This window comes from Grus americana, chromosome 24 (genome assembly GCF_028858705.1).
Source record: "Grus americana isolate bGruAme1 chromosome 24, bGruAme1.mat, whole genome shotgun sequence".
Classification (NCBI taxonomy): Eukaryota; Metazoa; Chordata; class Aves; order Gruiformes; family Gruidae; genus Grus; species Grus americana.
Genome location: NC_072875.1, coordinates 7,046,448 through 7,069,936, shown reverse-complemented (window position 1 = coordinate 7,069,936; position 23,489 = coordinate 7,046,448). Strand labels below are relative to the sequence as shown.

The following is a 23,489-nucleotide window of genomic DNA, read 5'->3' as shown; positions in this document are numbered from 1 at the left end:
CCGGTGACGGCACCTTTCACCACCAGCGCTTACACTGTAACAGATGAGGTAAAACCTTCTTCGGTGGTGTCAATGGAAAGATCACTTTCCCTTGGCTAACAAGTGCTCCATGCTGGCTTTTCCTTTCAGCCGTGTTCCCTCTCAGTAATTGCTAGCAGAGGGAAGGCTTGTGAGAGAGCACAGATCATGTTAGCATGGGAATTGTGCAAAGATTTGGGGTTTCCAAAGCAGTCCAGATGCAACAAGGAGGTGGGTGCAAAACCCATCCAGGCTTCTCTGAAAATCTCAGCCTGGCAGGATGGAAAGGGAGTCAGCAATCATGGCAAGGAGCTCTGATCAAACATACGAGGCTCACAATAATGGACAATCTCTAATATTCATTTACGGTGATAAACATTCATGCTTAGAGATCCAGCCTTTCTGAAACACAGATAGCTGCAGCAGTCTCAAAATGTGTGAGACCTGGTAGCGAGCATCCATTTATAGTATGCAACTCAGACTGTGAAAGGAGCCAGGGGAAGTCCAAGGCCAGGCTTAGAGAGGGTAAATTGAGATCTCTTTGTAAAGTTGGTACGAAGGGCCCATTAGCTCACTTACACCTGGACTACAGTTATTCTTTGTCCTGCAGGAGCATCAAGGGTCCCCTGTCCTACAGCCAGATCCCATATGCTGGGTGCTCTATAAACACAGGAGTATAAGACAGCAGGAAAGATTCCTCTCCAAAGGGTTTGCAACCAAATAATCTGTAATCTAATCATTTATACACCTAATGTAAATCGAGCAAGGATGAAAAAAAGAGCTTTCTGAAAACTGTTCAAAGCTCTGCAGAAATTACCCCCAAATCTTGCCGATTCAAGCAGAGAAAGATTTCCTCTCTGTAGAGGTTTGCAACCGTCAGGCAGAGTTCTCAGGCAAGAATAACTATGAAATTCTATAGGATGGCTCATAAACCATAGAAAAAAAGGTTTCATTTCCTACTAAAAAATTCCCAACGGATCGTTCCCAAAGGGACGACATGCCAAAGGACTGCTGCAGAGTGCTGGCTCCCCTTCCGCATCGGCGCTTCACCCTGGCTAAAAACCAGGGAGCTGGGGAAAATGCGTGGGCAGGCTACAGGCTCTCCACAGCTCCCCAGCGCTCAGCTGTGTTGGCAGCACCAGGGTTAACCGCGGCGGCGCCCTGTAATGCAATGATTTCTGGTTTATTTCAGCAGGGGAAGTGTGTCCCGGCCTGATTAGCCCAATGGTTTCCTCTTTTCCCATAACCTCCAGACCCCCATGGCCTAAGTGTTTACTTTCTGAAATAAAAAATCTGCTAGTGTTTTTCTTTTTTCGGGGCATGTGTATTTTGGGAGGATTCGGGGGGAGGAAAGTGGAGAGGGGGGAGTTGAATGGGATGGGAGGCTTGCATACACCTCCCTTCTCTCTCCCACCCCTCACCCCCAGCTCCTTTCCAGCTGCAACCTCTGAGCTGAGACTTCTGGCTTCAATGTGTGAGAGAGAGAGAGAGAAAAAGGGAGAGAGAAATGTATTAATGAGAGAGTTCAGTCTCTTGCTTCAGCAGCTATAAACACAGCGAACATCTGGAGGGAGAGAGAGGTGCTTCGTGCTGCCAGAAACAAAAAGAAACAGGCTGTTTTCAGGGTCCCAGCCCCCCATGCTCCCCATGTCTCCCCTCTGCCTGCCCTGCACATAGCTCTCCTGAAATCACCCAGCCAACCCTGTCCATCCAGAGAGAAAATAGTAGCTGGCCTCACGCTGCCCTCCCTGCTCCATGCCAGCGCAGCAAAGCCAACCTAGGTGCTGCTACAAGAAGGGCTGGCCACGTGCAACCCAAACCCTCTAGAGAGGGTGCTCTGCTGCTCACGATCCCCAGAGACAAGTGCTCATGGGTCTGTAGGCAAAGGAGTTTGGGAGAGCTCAAAAAAAGAGCAGCTGTGCTTTGTGTGGCCTGTCTGAAGCAAATGTTTGATGGTGCAGGATAGCCGCCTCCTCTGGAAAAAGAAACAGGTACATCCATCTCACTCCATCCCTACAGAGGGGACAATCCGACTCCAAGACCAAGCCAAAAGAAGGCATCTTCTGCAGGCATCTTCAAGGCACCACCTGGATAGCCTGTTGCTTAGTCCCTTTCCTCCTCGACTCTACATCAAGTTATTCCTTCCCCATGGCATACCAAAGCTGCCAGTGCCACTGCTCATTTTTGCAATGGTCCTGGTGCAGCACGCTAACTTGAGTTTTGCTTCTTGCGGAGCTCCCATCCTCCTGTTATACTGGAGGCCCTCGGCAAATCTGCAAGCATAACCCAAAACCCAAGCAACAACCTTCCAGCTTTCACTCAGCCTCATCCTGGGGACCAACAGGGGACCCTGTTTGGAGCACAATTCCTCCCTGCGCAGCAGCTGATCCCCAGCTGACACCAGTCTGCAGCTCAAGTGGGAAAAGAGCTCAGCGCTCATTCTCTGGTGATGACCCAACACGCAGGGAGCTCCCTTGGGTTTTGTCTTTGAGAGGCGAGACAGGGATTTTTCCAGAGTCAGGCAGGAAACAAATGGAAAAGCGAAAGCCTGGATTTTTGTCATTCTATTGCTTCAGCGCAAATAAACCTCTCCAAGTGCTGACTTGCAGCAGGTTACAGCAAGGGATGCAGAGGGAGCATCACGAGGTATCAGAGGGTCGCCTGCCTGTGTTTTCCTCACCTGTGAAACAACAAGCATACACACAAATCAAACACTGAAGAGTTAACCAGTAACTGCTCAGCATCCTTCACAGGGCCCTTGCAAAAGAGGATACCACAGGCAGCCCACAGCTCTAAAATTCATTCATAAGGCATAGAGGGATCTTTTCTCTCCGCTGACAGATTGGAGTAAGCGCTCTTAATGAAGAAAATGATGCATGTCCTTCAACAAACCCAGAGGGCCCAAGTATAGTAGGTGTGAGATGCCTTTAACCGGAACCAATGAAGCACCCAAAGACTTCCAGGAAGAAAAAGGGTCAAAATAAAACCCACTCTAATCAGACAGCACCAGACCCCAAGGCTTGCAAGAAGCTGCGCTGCCTTGCTGGCCAGAGGATGACAACAAAACCCAGCAGAAAGGGCTCATTCATCTCTCGGGACGGAGCGAATGGCCAGGGAGGGCTGCAGATCTGAGAGAACAACCGGCAGCAGGTTGGGCAGAGGCAGGATTTTGTGCACAGCTTCTGTCAAGCACTGGAACAAACTAGCACCATCACCTCCGCTCTCGCTCGTTCCTCCCTGAGGTGGCTCACCCCTTTTTTTCTCTCTCCCTGTTCTGTTTCCCTTCCCCTTCCTCCACGTCCTGTCTTGCCTGCTCCTCATTTATTAAGGAGGGAGAGGACAGACTGGCTGGTCCAGGAGAGCTGCCTGAGAAGTCCTGCTAGGTCTCACAGCCACAAGCAGATGTGCGTGCCCTGTGAAAAGACACCCATTCATCTCTGCGGAGAGCATGCGGGGGAGGCAGCAACAGCGCAGGGGAGGGGGGAAGTGTTGGAGGAGGCTGAGAAAAGGAAAGAGGCCGCAGTTAAAAATAGGATAAAAGGACATGAAAAAAAATGCAGATTTTTTTTTTTTTTTTAAAAAAAGCTTCGCTCGGAAAATGTGCTGCAGCTGGAGAAGCCATCGGGCTGAGCCTGGTCAGCTTTCACCTTCCCCCCCCCTCTCCTCCTCCTCCCCAAGCCCCCTTCCTCCAAGCGTGGGCCTGGAAAACGGCCCAGAAACCGCTCACAGAAAGAACTTTCCTCCGGGGATCTCCACCAGGGAAAGAGCAGGTCTCGCAGCAAAGGAGGGGGCAATGTGGGGAATAGCAGGGAGAGTTCACCATGGATGCAGGCGTTCCCCATGGGACTACTGCCTGCAGTCCAGGCTGAGCTGAGAGCTTGGCTTCAAGGAAGATCACAGCCAGAGTTAGCAGCGTGGTGGCAAAGGGAGGGCATCCCTCTTTTGTCTGCGTGGGGCAATGCAGCACGCTGCGATGTGTTGCTCCGGCTCCAAGGGCTTTGCTTTCCTGCCAAACCCAGCACAACACCGCTACAACCCAGGCTGCAGGGACCTGATGTCCATGAAGCACCAGGGAGTCGGATGCAGGTTTGCTGCATTAGGGACATGCCACCCCCAGAGCTAATAAACCCAAAATATCATGTGTTGAGAGGTGGCATGAAGCTAGTATGGCCAGACAGCATCAGCAACAGGTTGGGTAAGGCTGGTATCCCACAGCACCAGCCTGAATAGCGCTGGGTGTCGGGGACAAGCCTAAGGTGATACCTTTTATTTGTGACAGTGTCTCGGTGCGGGAAGCTTGACCGAAATCAGCTGGATTGCTTTCACAGTGGCATCATATCTGCAGTTCTAATTTCTCCCCTAGAAAAGCCTTTAATTTCATTTCTTGCCTTGCAAAATCCCAAAGCCAAATCCAGTTGCCTCAGTGAAAGCAGGGTCGCTCCTGTAGTGACCAAAAGGCGGGGAGCACCTTCAGTCCCAGCATGCTAATTCAGCACAACTTCTTCAGCCAGAGTCATTTCATCCCTCGCTTGCCATTAACAACAGTTTTATCTCCCCTATCACAAAGGAAAACAAACCAGTTCAGAGTGGAAGGGGTTGTCAAAGTGGCCTTGGCTCAAAAAGGCAGAGCAGCCAGGACTGTGTCCATGCTGAAAGGGTAATACTGCTATCAAATCTCTTCCTCCACTCCAGTTTTGTGCCTAACCTTGTCTCAACCAAAACAATATTACCAGAGGGTAATATTAGGATACTGTTACCTTAGGAATTAAACATACAGTGCTAAGTGTGGCTTTCAGCATCCTTTCAGCAACCCTGCCGCTTCAGGCAGACACATGGCACCCTTAATTTTGGGCTGCCAGAGGGTTCAGCTGAGGTGCAATGGGCTCTACACCCCTGTTCCCACCTGTCCAAGGAGCAGAGCTACTTTTCAGAAACAGGCAGCAGCTCCCTTCTTGCCTGTTATTTTCCACCACCTTTGGGACATGCCCTTTGCTTGCTGTGGACTCAATTTGGGTTGATTCTTTGGGAAATAATAGTCCCGACATATGCACCACAGACTGTGGTAGCGAGCTAACAAATAAAACGGACTCTATACCATTTCCGTTTTTTTGCTTTTTAAACAAAAAACCCAAAACACACCACCTCCCTCAACTTGTCTTTATCAACAAGCTAAATCCCCATCAGGCTTTCCTTTATCCATATCACTGAATAATCTAATCAGACTTTAAGCACAATGTAAATTAACTCACTGAAGGTTCAAAGGCAAAATATCTTCTCTAAACACAAGCAGCTCTAAAACTTTTAGAAATGTTGTGGGTTTCTATTGCAAGAGGATATATTCACACTTGCATTTTCCTTGTTGACTTGTTTCTTTCACCAACATCAAGACCATGAAAACCAAAATAGCCTCTAGTGCACCAGAAGAATAGATGACAAATGGTTCTAGTGTGCACCCAAAACACAAAGGAGAAATGAAAGACCGTTCCTGGCAGTATATACAAATGAGAGTTTCCTCTCATTTAAAATTAGCAACTGCTCTAGACTGAAGAAACAGTAGTATAAAAAAAATAAAATCAGAGAAAGAGTACCTTGCACTGCAACACGAAGATCTGAAAAGTAATTCTTAGGTATTGCAAGAGAATCAGAGGCCTGTCCTACCTGTTCCAATGTACCAAAAGTTTGATCAAAACCTGTTGAAGATAACGACAGTTTTGGTTTGGTTTTTTTTTTTTTTTTTTTTTCCCTGGCTTCACTGGGGTTTGAACCAGGCTCCAGCCTCTGCAACAAGAAATTTCACAGATCCAGCATGGCGTAATGAAGATCTGGGTTGCAGATATGATGGTCCCTGGAGAGAGCACTTTCACAGAAAAGGGGAGAGGGTAGGGAAAAAAACCACAAAGAAAACTTTCCAGGCACAGATTTGCAAAATGTTTGAGTAAATCCAAATGCTGCAAGGGCAGATTTCATCAGAGCAGAGTTGACATCATGCTGAGAGAGGTCACCCACAGGAGTTGAGCAAATAGCTGAAATAGGAATGGCTGGGAATAGGCAGCAGAGTTTTGCTCCAGCCACAGGCACAGCGCTCTGCGTCCATCTCCTGCTCACACACAAGTGCTCACCAAAGGAGGAAAAAAAAAAAAAAGTAAAAAAGTGAAATGCCTGAATATTTGCCAAGGAGAGATTTCAAACTGTACATTTGACTGCAACAGTCACTGGTTCTGCTGAACTCTTTAGCTGCAAAAAGTCTCTAAACATCAGGGCTTTTCCCCTCCCAAGGGGCCAATGTGCATAACTAACGAGCCGGGAACAAGTCACAGAAGACCAGCACATGCCATGCAAAAGCTTACATGGGATTTAAGTGCTTCACAATAGGCTTATGTGGGACTTAAGTGAAACATAAACTTCATATTGGCCCTTTGCAAAGGTCACATTCATGCAACTTGAGCTCTTTCGCTTAGTTCCACAGCTGGCCTGTGCCACGGCGTACCTGAGCCCTCTCCTCTGCCATGGCACATGGGCTCTTTGCTGTTGCCTCACCACCCGCCCCGCAGGCAGGAGGACCCACTGCCTGCCCCACCTCTGAGCTGCCAGTCCGTTATACAAGCAGCAGCCCAAACTGCAAGCTCAGCTTGAAGATTCAGGATTGAACAACGTATGGAGCAAGAATTAAGTCACCGGTGATTTTGTAATGACTTTCAAATTGCAGATGCGTTAGAGAAGATGATTGTCTAGTCCAAGTCAGTGAATTGCTTTAGCTGTGCAGCATTTTGCAGCCTCGCAGCCCAGCGTGACCACACATCTCTAGTTGTGGTTACCTGAAGACCATGCCACCACCCACCCAAGCAGCAAGGTGATGAGAGCAAGAGACCCAAAATTACTGCCACAGTGGAATTAAAACTCAGAAGTCTCCAGCTCCTTGCAACCCTCCATGGAGGCCACATTGCCTTTCCAAAGCCACTGGTGAGGACATCAGTCCTGCAAACACCATGAGAAAAGTTGGAAATGCTGAAGATGAAACCTTCCCTGGAGATCTCCATGTCTGTCAAGACCCCAGGGAGCTACTGTCCCTAAATGTCATCAAAATGTCATCAAAAACCAGGGCTGCAGTCCCCAAATGTCATCAAAATCACCCTCCCAAAAGAGGAGAGAGATTTTTCCGAGCTGGGCACTCATGCAGTGGCGGGGAAGAAGGAAACTCCCATCCTTCAGCATCACTCCAAGAGGGCAATAGTTAAACAAAGCAGCTTTAAGGTTTTTATCTGCTTTCTGGCCCCACCTCCACTGAGGGAAGACCCTTGACAGCCAGCAAGGCATGTACCAACCTGGCAAAGCTGTGGTAGGTGCCCTCTGGCTGCATTAAGGGCAAAACACCCCAATAAATTAAGTCAGGACTGGGACAGAAAGCAAATACAGGAGAAAGGAGACAAGGGGGACATGCTGGGCAACAAAAAAGAGCATGGCGGGTCTTTAAGGCTCGTCTTCTCTCCTGAGCACGCTGCCAAGCTCCACAGCACAGAGGAAAAAGGCGCATCGCGTCTCGCAAACCCACACGCAAAATGGTGTCCTACCTGTGCTGTAATGCTCCAGGCCGGTGGGCACTTCTTGCGTGGCAGGCTCGTCCCAGAGTGGGCAGCATGTCCTCGGCTGGCAGCAGGCAGACTGAAAGCCGCAGGTCACCCAGGGATCCTCGCAGGGGCTGGCAGCACCTTGCTTCTGGGAGCAGGAGAGGGAAAAGCATCAGGGGAGCGGAACCCCGAAATGGCTGCCCTGTGCTAGGTGGCAGAGCACCTTTCCCCCACACAAAAATCAGGCATGAAGTCCAGGGCTGGCAGGGTTTGCTTAGGAGAAACAATGTCGACCAAACTCACCTGGCTGAGGAGCATCATGACGAGGCCAAAAAGGCCCTTTTTTAAACAAACATGAGGGAAAAAAATAAAGGCACACAGAGGGGCTGTGCTCAGCAAGATGGCGGTGGGGAAGCGGCTCTCCTCAGGGCCAGCTGTGGGTAGGACACCGTCCATGAGAGGGGGCTCATTTCAGCCCTGCCAGCCAGAACTGCTATTTTTTGGGAGCGTGAGGCAGGAAGTCCCACAGCCTCCCAAAAAATGTGGGGGGGGGTCTCTGAGGTGGCAGAGAGGCCATGGCCCTGCCCAGGTCACAGGCCTGGCGCCATGGGGGAGCTCAGCTCCACGCTGGCGGGACCTGGGGCAAGCCATCATGCTTATGTGCATATTCCTATTTATATTGATATTATTTGTGATTATTAGGTTCACATGTACATTTTTCTTTAGATTTGCTTTATTTGTATTTACATTTATGTTAGTTGTATTTATATTTATGTATCCATAGACAGATATATGTGTGCACACATGAAGTACATATACATGTGTGTATATTTATGTTAACTTATGTATTATTACATATATATTACATAACAGACTGTTTTATTATATGCTTACACACAATACATTATATATGTATATACATGTATTGGTTATATGCGTGATATACGCATGTATATACACACACATATGTAATCCTAGGTTATAACTGTCATGTTACGCATGTTGGTTTTATTGTATATAAAGTTATATTTAGACTTTATATATAAAATATATGTATTATATATACAAGCATATATAGATATATGGAAATAATCCCAGGATGTAATCTTAATTTTATTTTACATATACCTATTTTTTACATACATATTTATAAATATGTGTACATATATGTATATACCTTATCTACAGATTTACCATATATACATAGGTGTATATACATATCATATAATATATAAATGGTACATATACGTTTATATCTCCATTTAAGAGGATAACAACATATACATACATATAGATAAAATCAGGATGTTTTAATTTATTGTTATTGTTGTTGTTGTTGTTATTATTTTATTATTTCCCTTCAGGGAAATAGTTTTGCTTCGTTTCCAGTCAATGTTTAAAAGATGAATGCATGCTTGGAACCATTTAAAGGGAAAATATCGAGCTGCGTTAGAAATATTTCATGTGTCAAAGTGGTCTTTTCTTCCTAATTTGGTGAAAATTTTGCTTTCTAGCAAGCCTTCTGTGCGGCCTGCTGTCTCAGCTCAGAGTTACAGCTTTCATCTGACCTTGCCTGGGATCTTGAACACTGCTCAAATGTCTATTAATGTGATTTTTCTAAGTAAGGGTCGGAGCACTGTCAAACCTATCCCATAGCTGCTGGCATGGGCATGCTCAGGATCATGCTCTAACATATATTATACATAAGCACCCATCATCAGCCACGCAGACAGAAAGGAGCTGGCTCAGGAGAGGGAGCACTAAAATTTTCCAAAAACTCCAACCAAACCAACCGACGCCTGATCTGCTTTGTGCTTCGTTCATCCCCGGCAGGTGAAGGTCAGCACCGGGAGTGGAGGCACCGGGACAATGGTTACCCTAACAATCCTCCTCCGAACACAAGCACAGGAAATCCGATGCAGCCATCCTATTTCCAGTTGAGGTTTGCAAGCTCGAGAGGTTGAGATAAGCTCCGGGTAAACACTCGGTATTCGGACGCTGCTCTGAACTATATGAAACCTTGGAACGATTTAGCAATCGACACCAAGCCGTGTCAGTGAATGGGCCGGCAAAGTCACAGCAACCAACGAGAAAACCCACTGCTAGGGAGAGAAAAATAACCCAAACTCTTTTCTTACCATCACTCCAGGGCGAGCCAAAGGATAAGGCGCTGTGTTGCCAATGGTTGTGTCCATATAGTAACTCATCATCTCAGAGGTGCCTGCAGAAATGGAGATGGACATTAGATGCCCTGCTGCAGAGAGCCTAAAAATTGGTAGCATCAGCTAAACCTGTGCTCTCTCCCAGCCATGTAAAGCTAGGATCAGACTAGCATCTCGATGAGTTTAAGCTGGAAAAGTTAAGAGGAAAAATATCTGTATTAATAGCAGATATTGCGATTAGATGTGTTGTACCAACAATGCAAACACAGGGATCCATTAGTGTAAACTGATGAGAGCCTGACAATGGTGAATGAATTATCACCTGGAAGCTGATGGAGCTACTCTGGGGAAAGATGAGATCATATTTCCTTTGCTATAGAATCAGTGGGAAATTGCTGCCAATTTTTTTCTTTTGTCAAAAAAAAAGAAAAAAAAGGGGAAAAAAAGCTAGTTCATTGAGATCAACACCTTTCCTGTCAAAGTTTCATCAAAAACAATGTGTTTCACAAAGAACTTCTCTGTTTTCAAGAGACATCTTCTGTTTTCCGCATCAGCTTCCATCCCCCTTGCTAAAGCTCTCCTTTGCATTGCCGAGACCCGGGTTCATATTCCCGAGTAATTAGCAGCACAGCAATCATTCATCTCAGCCCACAGGAGCATGTCACGGTTTCCCGTGTCATTCCTAGCATGGGATGTACTCTTCTGAGCAAGCTCTACCAGTCCTGTTCATTAGCTGTGATTTTTAATCATCGATGAGCCCATTTGTGTCACTGAGGTGAAGGAGCTGCAATCTGGCTCTGGTTTCAAATACGGAGATGTTTCTCCCCCTCTTTTTTAAAGGAAAACACAGGGCCAATGCACCTTCTGTGTTTTGGGGAATATGACTTAGAGGAAAGGCGGGAGGAAAGAGTAACGCCTGGGCTCAGAAGGGCTCACTCAGGCAGGATATGACTTGGAGCCAAGGGGAATGGCTATTTTCATCCTGCTGATACACGGCACAGCCTGTGAGACGGAAGAGCTGCCACTGCTTTAACCTCTCTGAGGACACAGCAGCTCCGGCTCCTCTGAAACACCTCCCTTTCGATTTCTGCAGACCTCAGTGCTACTGACTGTAACTGCTGCAGATGCAAACACTTGTCCGAGCCGTCTTCCAGCCGGAACCAGCGCAACCATGTTACCTTCAGACTCTGTTTCTGCACCGTACCCCCAAATATCTCCTGGAGGCTCCCAGCCTCCCCTCCACTCCTTCCCTGCTCCTGGGGCCAGCCAGCGGTTAGCAAACATCCAGGCAAAGGGCAGAGCCAGCTTCAGCTGTGCCTCACTCACCACTTCAGCAAACAGGGACTCCCAATAGCGTCTCCCACCGCGCTCTGTGACTAGCAGGAATGGCCAAATGTGAAACACCTGCGTGTGTATGCGTATTAAATTATTATCATTACTTCCTGCTTGTTATTACTAACTTGTGCTCTAACACCACTATTTTTTTTTTTAACTTCTCTTTGTAATTCACAAAACTGAAAGCGACCTATGTGGTGAAAGAACAACGAGCTTATTTCTCTTTGCGCTTAGAGCAACCCCAAAACACGCATATTGCAAGTTACTGTGGCTAAGAAGCCTTAACTAATCTCAGCATCTCTGCACACCCTGCCAGCCTGCTCTGACTGGGCGTTAAAACACATTTTCTTCAATCTCATGGCAGCTGGGTGAAAAAAAAGAGAGTGTATGGAACCCATTTCTGTAACTCAGCTAATGAAGGGTAAGGCACCCGGTTCCAGTCCATCACACACCCATCCCCTGATCCTAATCTTTAACAAGTGTAAACCATCTCACATAAACACGAACTAATCTCCTTCTTGCTCTGGAGTAAAAACTAATGCTGCCAAACTGTATGAAAGCAAGACAGACACTGCGAAAGAGAGGAATCTCCAGGCTGATCCAGCTATTTTGATGACACGTGTGTCCAAAAGTATGGAGTTATGGCGTTAAAACAGCAGATAAAACAGCAGTCCCTGTGAGCAGCTCTTTTGCCTGCTTTGCAGCTTGTGCAATAGGCAGTTGGGGTTTGGTTTTGTTGTTTTGTTTGGGTTTTTTTCCCTTTGATCAAGACACCTAAGTCACACTGGTTCTCGAGAACTGCTTTCATGCCTCGCTGAATGTCATTTGCATCTTTCTCAGGATGCTGTTGCCAGCTGAACCTTCCAGCAAAGCACCACACGTCGATGCTCGAAGCAGCATGTGCTTGGGTCACAGGAGAAGCACTAAACCCATCCTGACACCCAGGACAAGGCTTCATGCAGTAAAGACCATCCATAAGACTGGATGTAAAGCAGCACCAGCAGCCCCCTCCCAAGCCCTGGACTGGAAAAGGGGAATTATCATCTCTAGACAGCAGCTCCAAAAGATTTCTAGCGGTTTGCTTTTCAGTTTCTCTAACCCTGCAAGCTGTACTGTTAAAAAGCACAAAAAATACAGAGCAACCTCAGCAACCATTTGCATCCCTATCCCTGTCCAAGACAAGTCCAACTGAAATGCAAATTAAGTCAGTCCCCCGACCTGATGCAGGTTTTGTGGGTGACAGCAGTTAAACAACAGAGACGCGCAGGCTTTAGGCTGTGAAAGGGACCTGGAAGACAAGCCCTGCTTGAAAAAGGCAGGTGAGCGGATTCTCTGCACTAAATAATTGTGCTCTGGAAAAACAAGTATGAGCCAGCAACAGGAGGCAAGACGACAGCAGAAAAGGAGCTCTGCTGTGCTTTGTCCAGGCTAATTTTAACAGAACTTCCACCACTTCCCATAGGAAACTACTTCACAGCCCAGTACATCTCTCACTGTCAGCAAGTTTCCCTGATGTTTGAGCAATATTTTTCTTCTCTTTAGCTTCCTCTAATAAGAGCCTAAATAGTTCCTCTCCTCCCTTTGGACGCCATTAGATAGCTTTAATGACTGCTCAGGAGCTTGCAGCTGAACTAAATTCAATGATAGCACTCTTCGTGGCAGGTAACTTGGCCGATATTAAGGAAATCACTGCAGATTTACACCAAGATAATCAAGATCCACAGCTTGCTGAGAGCTGTTAATAGATAGAGGGGAATCAGAGCCATTTGGTAAAATCCTTAATGACTTAACAGCTTGACTTCAGTCTTATTGTTTGCTCTTATTATTCTTGTCTTATTGTGAAAACATGTGTGGGAGAAACAGCATTTATTTTGGGACTTGATCAAGCTATTAGACTCTTGGGTCATTTCTAAACCAAATGAAAATTTTAATTTCATTTCAACATCCATCCCTCCTCTTTTACAAGAGCGTGGGGGTTTTTTAAACGAATTACCAAGCTTAGTTTAAAAAGGGAAAAGCTGTTTGTCCTCATGATTAACACACACGCCCCATGCAGAAGTTAGGAAGGAGTTAAAAATGTATGTTAAAACAAAGCAAACTTCATCTATTGGGTATATGAAGACCCTTTACAATATTCTTATATAGTGGTTTAGTATTTTATTGTTTTAAGGATGGGGAAAGGCAAGTGGAGTGAGACTACAGTGACTTTCCCATGGCAGATCAAGACCAGCAGCTCCCATCTCTGTCTCCCAGTTTAGTGCTTGAGGGTTAGATGGGAAGCCAGGAGGATAGGGCAACATCAGCAACCCCATCGAAATATTTCTGACTTCAAGAACGTGAATGAAGATTTTAAAAACGAGAAGCAGCACCTTCAACACGACCATCCTCCATGGGCTGCTGTGCTGGCAGCTCGCTGACCCAAAGCTGCTTAGTGATAGCCATTTTATTTTTGCATCAAGTAATAATTTATCATCTTTGAGGGGGTGGGGAAAATAGCTCGTGGAAATGACATTCTTCTGCAAGGCTTTAACCCTTGAAATCCTGGCACTTTCCAGGCTGCCTGCCAATTCAATTCTCAGGGGAAAGAGTGTTTGTTGATCTGTTGGCATGTTAAAAACCTCATTCAATTCATCAAACCCTGGCACCAGCTTAAAATAAAAGGAGCATCCCTAATGCAGGGATATGAGGAATAGAAATAAGCATGCTTTTCCTGCTGCCTATTTACAAACCATACTTTTTAACTGATCGGCCACCTCCTGCCCCTGTTCTGTATCAGGAGATCCCGCATTTGTTATGATTTTAAAATTTTGCGGTGTTCTCAAAGTTAATACCTGATTTACCAAAGGAAAGCCGGGCAGGGTAGTAAATAATGATGCTGTGGTAAATAGAGCAATATAACTGCACCCTCAGTAAATATTCCAAGAGATTAAATGACTCGGCTGAGGTCACAGGGAGAAAGTGAGGGTCAGCGGCCGAGTATCTGAGCCCACTATCTTAACTACACGGTGGTGACTGCAGCCCTAAGAAGGCTGTCCACGCTGTTTCTGGGAACGATGCAGCTAGCAGGGGCAGGGGGGGCTGTTTGTCAGCAGATCACTTTCTGCTTTAATGCTGTGCCCTTTCTTTTTTCAGTAGCTGTCAGATCTGAAGGAAATATGATGATACTTTAAGAGCCTTTCCCATTTGGCTGGACGAACTCTAGCTGGGATGGATGACAGTGCTCATGAGATAGCACCGGGACAGTTAAGGTTTGGACCAGTCTTATATACACACACACCCACGAGCCCCTGTTCTCTGTGTGAGTAAATTGCTTTCTGTTTTAGACTTCTCCTTTACCTGGTTCATTCCGCTATTACTCAGTTGCTGTTTTATAATTAAGCTAAAATAATGCCACTGTCAACCAAAATTTTGACACCACCAAATCTACAGCGAGCTGACGGCGCAGGTCATGGCAAGGAGAGGGGTTTAGGTGGGATACGGAACGAGAGAGGCTGTTGCCATTAAATCACGCTGCTCTCTCTTGGATCCTAGCAGCTACTTGCAATTGCAGGAAGATGTGAATGGGTGGGGGGGGGTTAATTAGGTCATCTGTTCTTTCACTCATGAATTTCCCTCCTTGAAATAATAGACTTACAGCACAACGTCACAGGCCAGATCCTCAGCTAGGGCAAAGCAAAAGGAAAAAGAACTAGATGAATTTCCCGCTGTTCAGCGAGGGATCCCCTGCACCAGGGAAGGATCTGGCCCCACGGGGAGCACACGTTCCCCGTTTCAGAGAGCCCAATCCGCCCCGTGGCAAAGGGGACTTGGTCAGGAATTGACAGCCCAGCTGTAAGTCTGAATTTTGCTCCAGACTCCTTGTCTGACCCCTGGCAGGATGCTCGAGACCAGCCTGCCCAGATCTGCTGGTGCTTTGAAAACCCCACTAAGCGCCCCTCTTCATCCAAACCGCTTTAGAAAGTTAGGTTACCTTTCGTTTCTCTGTGCCTCAACTTGCCAGAGGAAAATAGCACTGGGGTGTTTTCTGACTTTGGAGTGGCACATGGTACCCCAAAGCTCAGCGGTGAAGCTGAGGACAGGGGACACACATGTCCCAGTGCTGGGTGTACAAAATGCACAGCAGGCTTCCACAAATCCCAGCCACTGTGTGAGTGGTGCCATTCCCTGCTGCCCAAGGCAAAATTGTCTGGATAGCCCAAAAAATGTGATTGTTTACACAACAGGCAGGGGCAAGTTTAAAAAACCAGCTGAATTAGAGGCAGCATGAATAGCCTGTAAGCAGGAAATCGCACTGGACCCAGCCCGCAGCCCCCAAAGGTGTCAGTTGACAGCACAGGATGGGAAGTTGATGGTAACTGTAATACCAAATGAGTGGCCACATGCAAAGCAATGATTTAGAGGCTAATGGAAAGGGGAAAGGCCTTGGCTGTGCTCCTCAGGGACCTGTAACCCCCTCTGGCTCTTTTTTGGCTGGCGGAGGGGTGCAGGATTGTGCCCTTCCCAAGGAATGGCAGTGGTGTGGCAGCACGTCCCTGTGGCTGTCACACTTAGGGCTCTGATTCCTCCCAAAAGCAAATGCTGGCACCTCTGGCACTTTCTGCCCTTTGGGGGATGCCACTGCTATTGAAAACGTGCAGGGGTGTGGCAGCAAACCCCTTACAAGCATCCCCCCCGCAAAGACAGGAATCAGCCCCGGTCTGAGAGGGTCCACTCCTTGTCTGTCTGTCTGTCTGTGCCAGGGCTGGAGGGAGCCGAGTGAGCATCCCAACCCGGGCACTTCGCTTCTCCCTCTGCCTTGAAACAAAAACCAAACCAACCCCCCCCATCCAAACTAAAATGCAACTCAAAACATAAAAGGAATTGCAAATTGAATTCGCTGTAATAATGCCAAGGCGTAGCCTTCTACCTAGACGATGATAATAATAATGTTCTCCTAAATATACATATAAAATTTATATACTCTCTATACAAATAAAGGTAATTTTTAAGGGTAGCATCAGCTCAGACATTTATATAAGACCCTGCAGTACTGTTAGCAAACACATGAATCAATTACTGGGTGAAACTGGAAATGGAGGGAGTTAAAGTAAATCACTGGCAAAAGAAATCATAGATGTCCTGAAAACGAACACAGGTACCTACAACCCACGAAAGAGTTTAAAGCGACTCTCTCCCCACCGCCACTTACTACTTAGCTGAAAGACCAAGGGAAAAGCTTATGTCCTCCACGGCTTCCCACACTTGTCTCCGATCTCTTTCCAACTACCTGGTGCTATCCTCCGCGCTGGAGCTGGAGAGGATGGAAATACCATAGTGTTTGCAGCAGGGCCGCCTATTCAAAGGGAGGGGGAGTGGTCAGCCCCGCATCCAGGGCGGTGGGAAAGGCGAGTTTCACGCCGCTCACGCTTCTGCGGCCACCGCCAGCCAGGAAGAAGCCACCTCTGCTAGATGTCACGCCGGTGGGAACAAAAATTAATGTTGGTTGGAGATGGTTATGGGGGGGACACCTCCTGACAGTCGTCACCCCCCCGGGTGTGAGGTGCTGGGCTGCGGTGGTGGCCTTTGGGTCCGTGCTGTTCCTGCGTCCTGTAAAGGGATCCGAGGGCTCCAGCGTGCTTTGGGAGTGTTACTCAGGCCCCCCAAAGTCCCTGTGAAGTGGAGCTTATTCTTGCACAGTGACTAAAAAAAAAGGCACACAGAGCATGATCAGGGTGAGGTTTATCCAGCCCCGGTCCCCAAACCTCGGCTCAGCTGCTGCCTCTGCCTGGAGGTGCCTAATGGCACAAACTACTGTTTCCTCCTAAAAGGTCCCCTGGGCACCTCCAGCTTCCTGCTCCCCGTGTATATCCCGGGGCATTGCTGGCTCCAGAGGGCTGCACTTTCTGGTGCCTGCCTTACCCCCATCCCTGGGAAGGATCCAGCCTGGTAGCATACCCTAAAACCCTTTATCATGTGCTTCTGGTGCCCAAAAAAAGCCATAGTGGCTGCTGCTTGCTTTTAAAAGCATAAAGGCTGCACTAATCTCCCCTGCACATGGCACCAGAGCGGGGAGACACTCGGGCAGCGCTGGGAGCCACTGGTGCAGCCCCCTCCTCTGACAGAGGTGGATGGTGCCAACCTGAATCACCCCAAAAACTGCTTTTAACATAGATGCTAAAGGAGGCCAGGGGCTCTCCGGAGAGGAGAAGGCTGCCGGAATGAGAAGGCTGCCGGAATGAGAAGGACAGGCGAGTGTTTTCCTGGCTGGGCAGGAAAAGGGAAGGGGGCAGAAACACAGGTTGCAGCAGGCTCACTTCCAAAAACCTCGGTGTAAATTACCCGCTGCCCTCTTCTAATGCTTCTCCCTCCCCCTGCCCAGCCTGCCTGACCCTTCCATCCTGGCTGGGGACCCCCAAAGCCCCAGCATTACCCCCAGATTCTGGATGCAGGAGGACGTGCCCATCCTGCCTCTCCAGGCAGCAAAGCTGATTTTTCCTCCAGGAGAGGGCTCCAGGCTGAAAAAATCCTCTCCAGCTCCGGCACAGATCCCCGTCACGCTGTCTTCGTGAGCCACCGCTCCGGCTGAGCCCCTGCCAGCAGCCCCAGGAGGGGGGCAAAGCCCAAACACCGAGAGTTACATATGTGCTGTTCTGGGACATTTTGTTTATGGGCTGCGAAGAGCTGCTGTGATTTTCCCCAGAAATCCTAATAGCAAACTGTACTATAACAGCACAAAAGAGGACACAGCCATGGGACTCAGCCCTTATTGCCTCAATGCACTGATATCATGATATTCTGCTTGCCCGAATATTTGCAGAAGCGGCTGGTTTTCAGGGAAGTTTGCAGCATCCTCACAATCAAAAAATGCAGCGTGTACATCTAAGTCCTGTCACTGGAAATCCAGGCTGAAGCACTGATCAGTCTGGGGAGAGAAATAACTCCTGGAGACACCCTTTCCCAGTCCAAAACCGGGTATTTTGGATACTCTCAGCTAAGTGGACATTTGCAAACTCCAGACCAAAACTGTATTTGTTGTCGTCACATGGATAATTTCTGCCTGCACAGGGCTTCTGTGGCATCTACTGCTGCCAAATGCTTCCCAGAGAAATCAGATGTGCAAAACTAGTGTTCACAGGTGTAAAGGTCTCTCCTGTTCTTCACCCCCCAGTCCAGGAGATTGCTCAGATGCACGTAGTGACAAATAACAAGAAAACCCCAATATTTATGCACATAAAACTATTAACAGGTCCTTCGAGGATTTTCTCGACCTCCTAAATGAAGAAGGAATCTCTCCTTTAGCCCTTGCCTTAGCTTATAAACACACAGCTACAGGTGACCCGAATATATGTTACCTGTTGAACTCGCAGCCGTAAGGCACGGAATCGCTCTTGTAGCTATTTTAACGCAGGAAATTATTTACAGGGTTCCCATCTTCTCGGGAAGGTTTCCAGCCTCCTGGGCTTTGCTACAAAGGCTTGGTCACGTCTGAACGCCAAAGGAGTGGAATGCATCCAGCAATCAATTTTTATCCGGGCAACTCTTCCTAAGGCTGCAGGATAACCCCGCTGGCAGCTGCAAACAAGATGTCTTTCCCTGGCCTGGATGCTTTTCTCTGCAGCAGACGGTTCTTCTGATACAGTAATCTATATATTAATAGCCTCTGTATTATGGCTGTCCAATCAACTGTGTGTCTGCAAAACGGAGAGGCTTCTGGTTTCGGCTGTTTCATACAAAGCAGCATGATGTCTGCTGCGTGCAGATCACCTCACTCGGCTTGCACATGGTTGCCTGGTTTCGGGGTCACTGCTGTTACATCAGTCACCTAAGCTAGTTGCTTCAGCTCGCAACATAAAGTTGAGTTAAATTTTGGGTAGTTCATGGAATTTATCCTAAAGCCATTGTGCATCAAGAAGTACTTTCCATTTCAGATGGTTTGGATTTTCTTTGCACTCGTAAAAAAATAAAATGATTCCTTAATGTTTAACTGAAGTAGTTATTAGTGTTTTTACTGAATCTGAGATGTCTCCTGGATGTTTCATGGGTTGCTCACTGGTAGGCTGCTTAAATTTAGGGGCACACGGGCACACAAGCTCCTTCTGGAAGGTGCTGAAAAAGGTGTCAGCAGAAAAAGTCCCTTTCCCCAGAACCTAAGAAATCCTTTTGTCCATTTTGCAGCTAGAGGAATGGATGGAAAATGAGAGTAACATCATACACTACAACTGGAGAGGGTCACGGTTTGTATCCTGGAGCTGGGGAATGAACACATCACCTGGGTAAAATTCATCACAGCCAGAGTGCTCTGAGTTTCACTGACTGTCACCTACTGCAATTCACCCCTTTGCAGCCTCCAGATTACTTTTCAGAGAGAGATCCTGCAGACTTCTGCTCCTGCTTGAGGATCCTAAGCCACTAAGGGTGAAAAGCTGCACGTAATAAACTTCCACAGCCCTTTATGGATCTGTAACTATCATAATTTCCATATTACGCTGGAAAAACAGAGCAGGAACTGATAAAATGACCCCCAAGTCTGCTTTCAGTTGGTGTTACATGCTGACCCCAGTACAAGGGAGCAAAGAAAGGGGCTTTTGGAGGGTGACCTTCCCAGCCACTGTTTGCCCTGGGAGGATGTGATACAGCCAGATGACGGAGCTGCCCATGCTTGTAAACATTGTGGCAGGCTTGCCCAGGCTGCAGCAGCATTCCCTCCTGCCCTTCCTCAAAAATCAAGGCGCAGCCTGTGCCCCAGATGCTTCAGCAGTGGTCCACCAAGAGCCGTGCACATCTGGTCTCCAGGTGCTGAGGCTTTCCATCGCTGCCTGGCCTCGAAAGAAAACCAGAGGCACCACCATCCCTTCTACCCAACGGGCCAGGGACAAACACCCCGTTAATTGCCTCCTCGTTTGGAGCTCAGGGATGCTGCACACTCTGACCAAGTTGAGGGGAAATATCTGTCCTCAAAAGCAGGAGAATAAGGCTTTTCCATCCTGGGGGCAGGCAGGAGCTCCCATCCATCATCTCCAATACGGTGTGATGGATACAGGAGATACACCGAAAAAAGAAGCAGTTCAGGGTGTATGGGACCGTCCTGAATGCTTAAAACTGGTTCGCACGTGACTTACGTGAGGCTATATTAGATTAGAATCCTTCATATGGATTGAGTTAATTGCTATAAACTTGCTCATATGTGGTTTATCTCACTTTTATAAGGGGTACGAGAAGCATGCAGAAATGGGCTTTAAATAATGTTGGCGCCTGAAGATGTTAGACTGGCTTGGGTGTGATACAAAGTGCAGAAAAATGCCTTCCTTCAACTTTGAGGTTTCATTTTTAGTCTATACGCATGACTATAAATACATATACGTGTATATATACGATAAAAACCCAAAATAAAGCCCCATCCATATTTTCATTCTGGAAGAGGAAGTGAGAAATTTCCACTCAGCCCTAACTCTGATGTTAAGCAACATCTCTAAGGAATTTCTAGCCATAACATTGCCAATCTGAGCCCTCAAGATGCAAATCTGTGAAATTTCCTTTGTAAGCACAAAAAATAATCACTTTTCTAAAAGCCAGCATAAATATTATCATTGCAATCTCCTTTCTGCAGGTGCCTGCCCCACTCACGCCACAGGGGAAGGATGCCCAGGAACTCCTGAAAGTTGTAAGAAAAAGGTAAATCAATTATCATTTATGAAAATGTTAACTGGAAAATCAGACACCATTTACCGCTTCTCTCATTTCAAGAAAAATTAGGCCTGTTCGGCTGGGAGGGGGATCTTTTATTAGACTATCTGGTACGCTCAGAAAAAAAGAAGAACAAAACAGATAGGATTTCATCACACATACCCACTTCAAATCTGTAAATTAAAATCCTCATCCAAAATCATTTAATCTAGGACTATAAAGCCAGATTTCAGAAGTGCTCTTTTCCCAGGCAAGCATATAAATAAAGATCAGATTTACCAAAATGCTATCAACTAACAATTCCTGCTTGAACACATCTGGCTAGATTTCAAAACCAATTCAGCAGCCAGTTAATCACTTGCTCTTTATTACTTAACTTACTATTAGCGTGGGGGTAAAAAAAGAGAGATATTTTTATTTTCTTTTGTCTGTTAAAATATTCCCTGCATCTTGCTGTAGGGAAATTCAAAACATTGGTAAAAATGTGGGCATTTTTCAAAAGTCAGTATAAAAATATAGAAAATGAATCGAGATCGTTTAACTGCTTCCTTTTGCATCTTCTTTTAAAAAAAAATAAGATTAGCTCCTCAGTGAAAATGTCATATAAAACCCATTCTGACAATAATAAGCACTTATTATGGTTAAACTATGATGATAACGAATGAGAAGCTGTAATTATTGTTAATGCTGTTGCTGTTGTCTGAGGACACTGGCTGAAATCTGAAAGCTGGGTCCTCTTGTGCTGCCTGCTCTCTTTAGCGACCGGTTTCTGTAGCGTAGGTGGCCTTGCCTGGAGAGCAGGATGTGGTGGCTTTGGTGTCCTGGGCTTGGAAGACCTCCCTCCTGGCAAGCAATGCCTCCAAAAACGTTGGGGAAGGGTTGAGTGGTGACAAAGCTCCTGCTCTGCCCCTAAGGACTGTCAGCGAGGCTGGAAGCAGCATCTGGAGAACGGGCTGCAAAGGGAGAGCCCACGTTTTCCATTTGGCTCCACTCAAGGTGGTCCTGGAGACCTCGGGAGGTCTGTTTTCTCCCTGAGAGCGGGACACCTCAGCAGCACTGCCGAGCACGGCGTCTCAGCTGCATCCATAAATCAGCTCGTGGTCCCCGTGCGTGATCCCAGGCCCGGAGAAAGGAGCAGTTAGCTTTCCATCACCATCATTTCATGACTCATCACTTGACTCAGAACCAACACAGCACATCCTTTGAAGTCGCTGGGCTTCTCTTTTCATGGCTCACATCTTTTCAGTGTCAGAAATGCCACTGTGCTGAGGGTGAAGAGGAGGAAAAAAACCTCGAATGACGTAAGAATTAAGAGATTTCATTGCATTTGGGTTATATGGGTAGCTGATAAACCTGGGAAACTCTCTTTTCCTGAGGCCTTTTTCCAATATCAAATGGACCTTTTTGTTCTCCCTCAGCTGGCAGACATGCAACAGAGGACAACAAGGGTTCGGTGGTTTTTACAATAATCCCAGGAGGTCCGAGCTGAAATCTGTGCCCTCCTGGGTACCACCATCCAGCCAGAAAAGAGTTACCTGCTCAGCAAAGAAAATATTACCATCCTGTGTTTCTGTAGGAGGAACCATAGGGCAGGGAAGTTGTGGAATGCCCAGCAGCTGAACATAGGCTGGAGACATTTCAGCACGGTGCTCTAATTGCACGTCTAAACCAACACAAAAATATATGTATCTTACAAAATAACTTTTTGTTATGAGAGCGAGCAGGAGGGGGAAAAAAATACGGTAGCAGAAATGTGAGGCTTGGTTCTGTGGAAATGAGTTATTAACATGTCCTTTACCTCTCTGTTTATTTTCCACATGGTTCCAGGTCAAGGAAAGTTTGTCTGTGACAAAGATCAGGCTTTCGGAACAGCTGTGTCTTTTCATATTTAATTCCTGAGCTCCACTGAGCACGTTTCGACAGATTCTCTTTTGTCTCCTCCATCGATTATCAGGTGGGATAACAGGACACAGGTGACATCCCCGGAGAGGTGTGATGTTCCCTCCGTGAAGGACGCCAAGAGCTCCAGGAGGAAGAGAGAGGAAAAATAGCGCTTGTACCGTCAGGCTTAATACATGCCGTCACCAGGACTGGCTGGTGATGGAGGGGTTATTTATGGCCAGGCTGGGGATCGCAGTGCTGGGTCCCACATGTGAAGTGAAAGTGGAAGTGTGTGGGTGGGAGGGGAAGCAGCAGCATCTCATTTATCAGCGTTCCCGGGGCCGAGCGGGTTTCCACCCGGACCCAGGCTGCTTTAAGGAACGCTTCACATCTCCCATGAGACCCCGAGGGCATGACCACATCTCAGCATCCATCCTCCGCAGCTGGGTGAGGCAGGCACACCTACCCCAGCGTCCTACGACCTGCTCTAGGTGCTTCGTTAACCTGCCCATCCTTATTGCAGCTCCACAGCTCTCCGAAAAAAAAAGATGCCCCGGCCTGCCTTACCCCTTCCCTGCGCTCGCAGAAGTCTGCAGGAGCCAGCGTGGGCCCTCGGGTTTTAAGCAGAGCAAGAGGGGGATGGAGGGGAGAGGGGGTCATGGCGGGGTTAGCTGATGAACAGCAAACAATCCCAATTTATGCAAAAAGCAGTCTGGAAAAAATGACATTCCTGGTTGTCTGCATATATAATATACAGAAATCCTAAATAAAGGAGCCAAAGATGTTTCTATGAATTAGACCTTTATCCTTCCGGCATCCCAGAGCTCAACCCATGAATTTGGGTGAGTTTGCCTTTTTAATTGCT

The 23,489-nt window shown here is 47.2% G+C and overlaps 1 protein-coding gene across 2 annotated transcripts in view; it reads right to left on the bottom strand.

Annotated features, from left to right (window-relative positions):
- Positions 1–16,341, bottom strand: part of ETS1 (ETS proto-oncogene 1, transcription factor) — a 76,290-nt gene extending 59,949 nt beyond the window's left edge. The window contains exons 1-3 of one of the 2 annotated variants that reach the window (XM_054803056.1): positions 16,269–16,341; positions 9,722–9,804; positions 7,587–7,728 (exon numbers count right to left, since the gene is read on the bottom strand). In XM_054803056.1, coding sequence (XP_054659031.1) covers positions 7,587–7,728; positions 9,722–9,793 — 214 coding nt within the window. In that variant the 5' untranslated portion in view covers positions 9,794–9,804; positions 16,269–16,341. Of the gene's footprint in view, positions 1–7,586; positions 7,732–9,721; positions 9,805–16,268 lie in introns of both variants that reach the window. The other variant, XM_054803055.1, reaches the window with a different exon arrangement.
- Between the last annotated feature and the right edge of the window lie 7,148 nt (positions 16,342–23,489).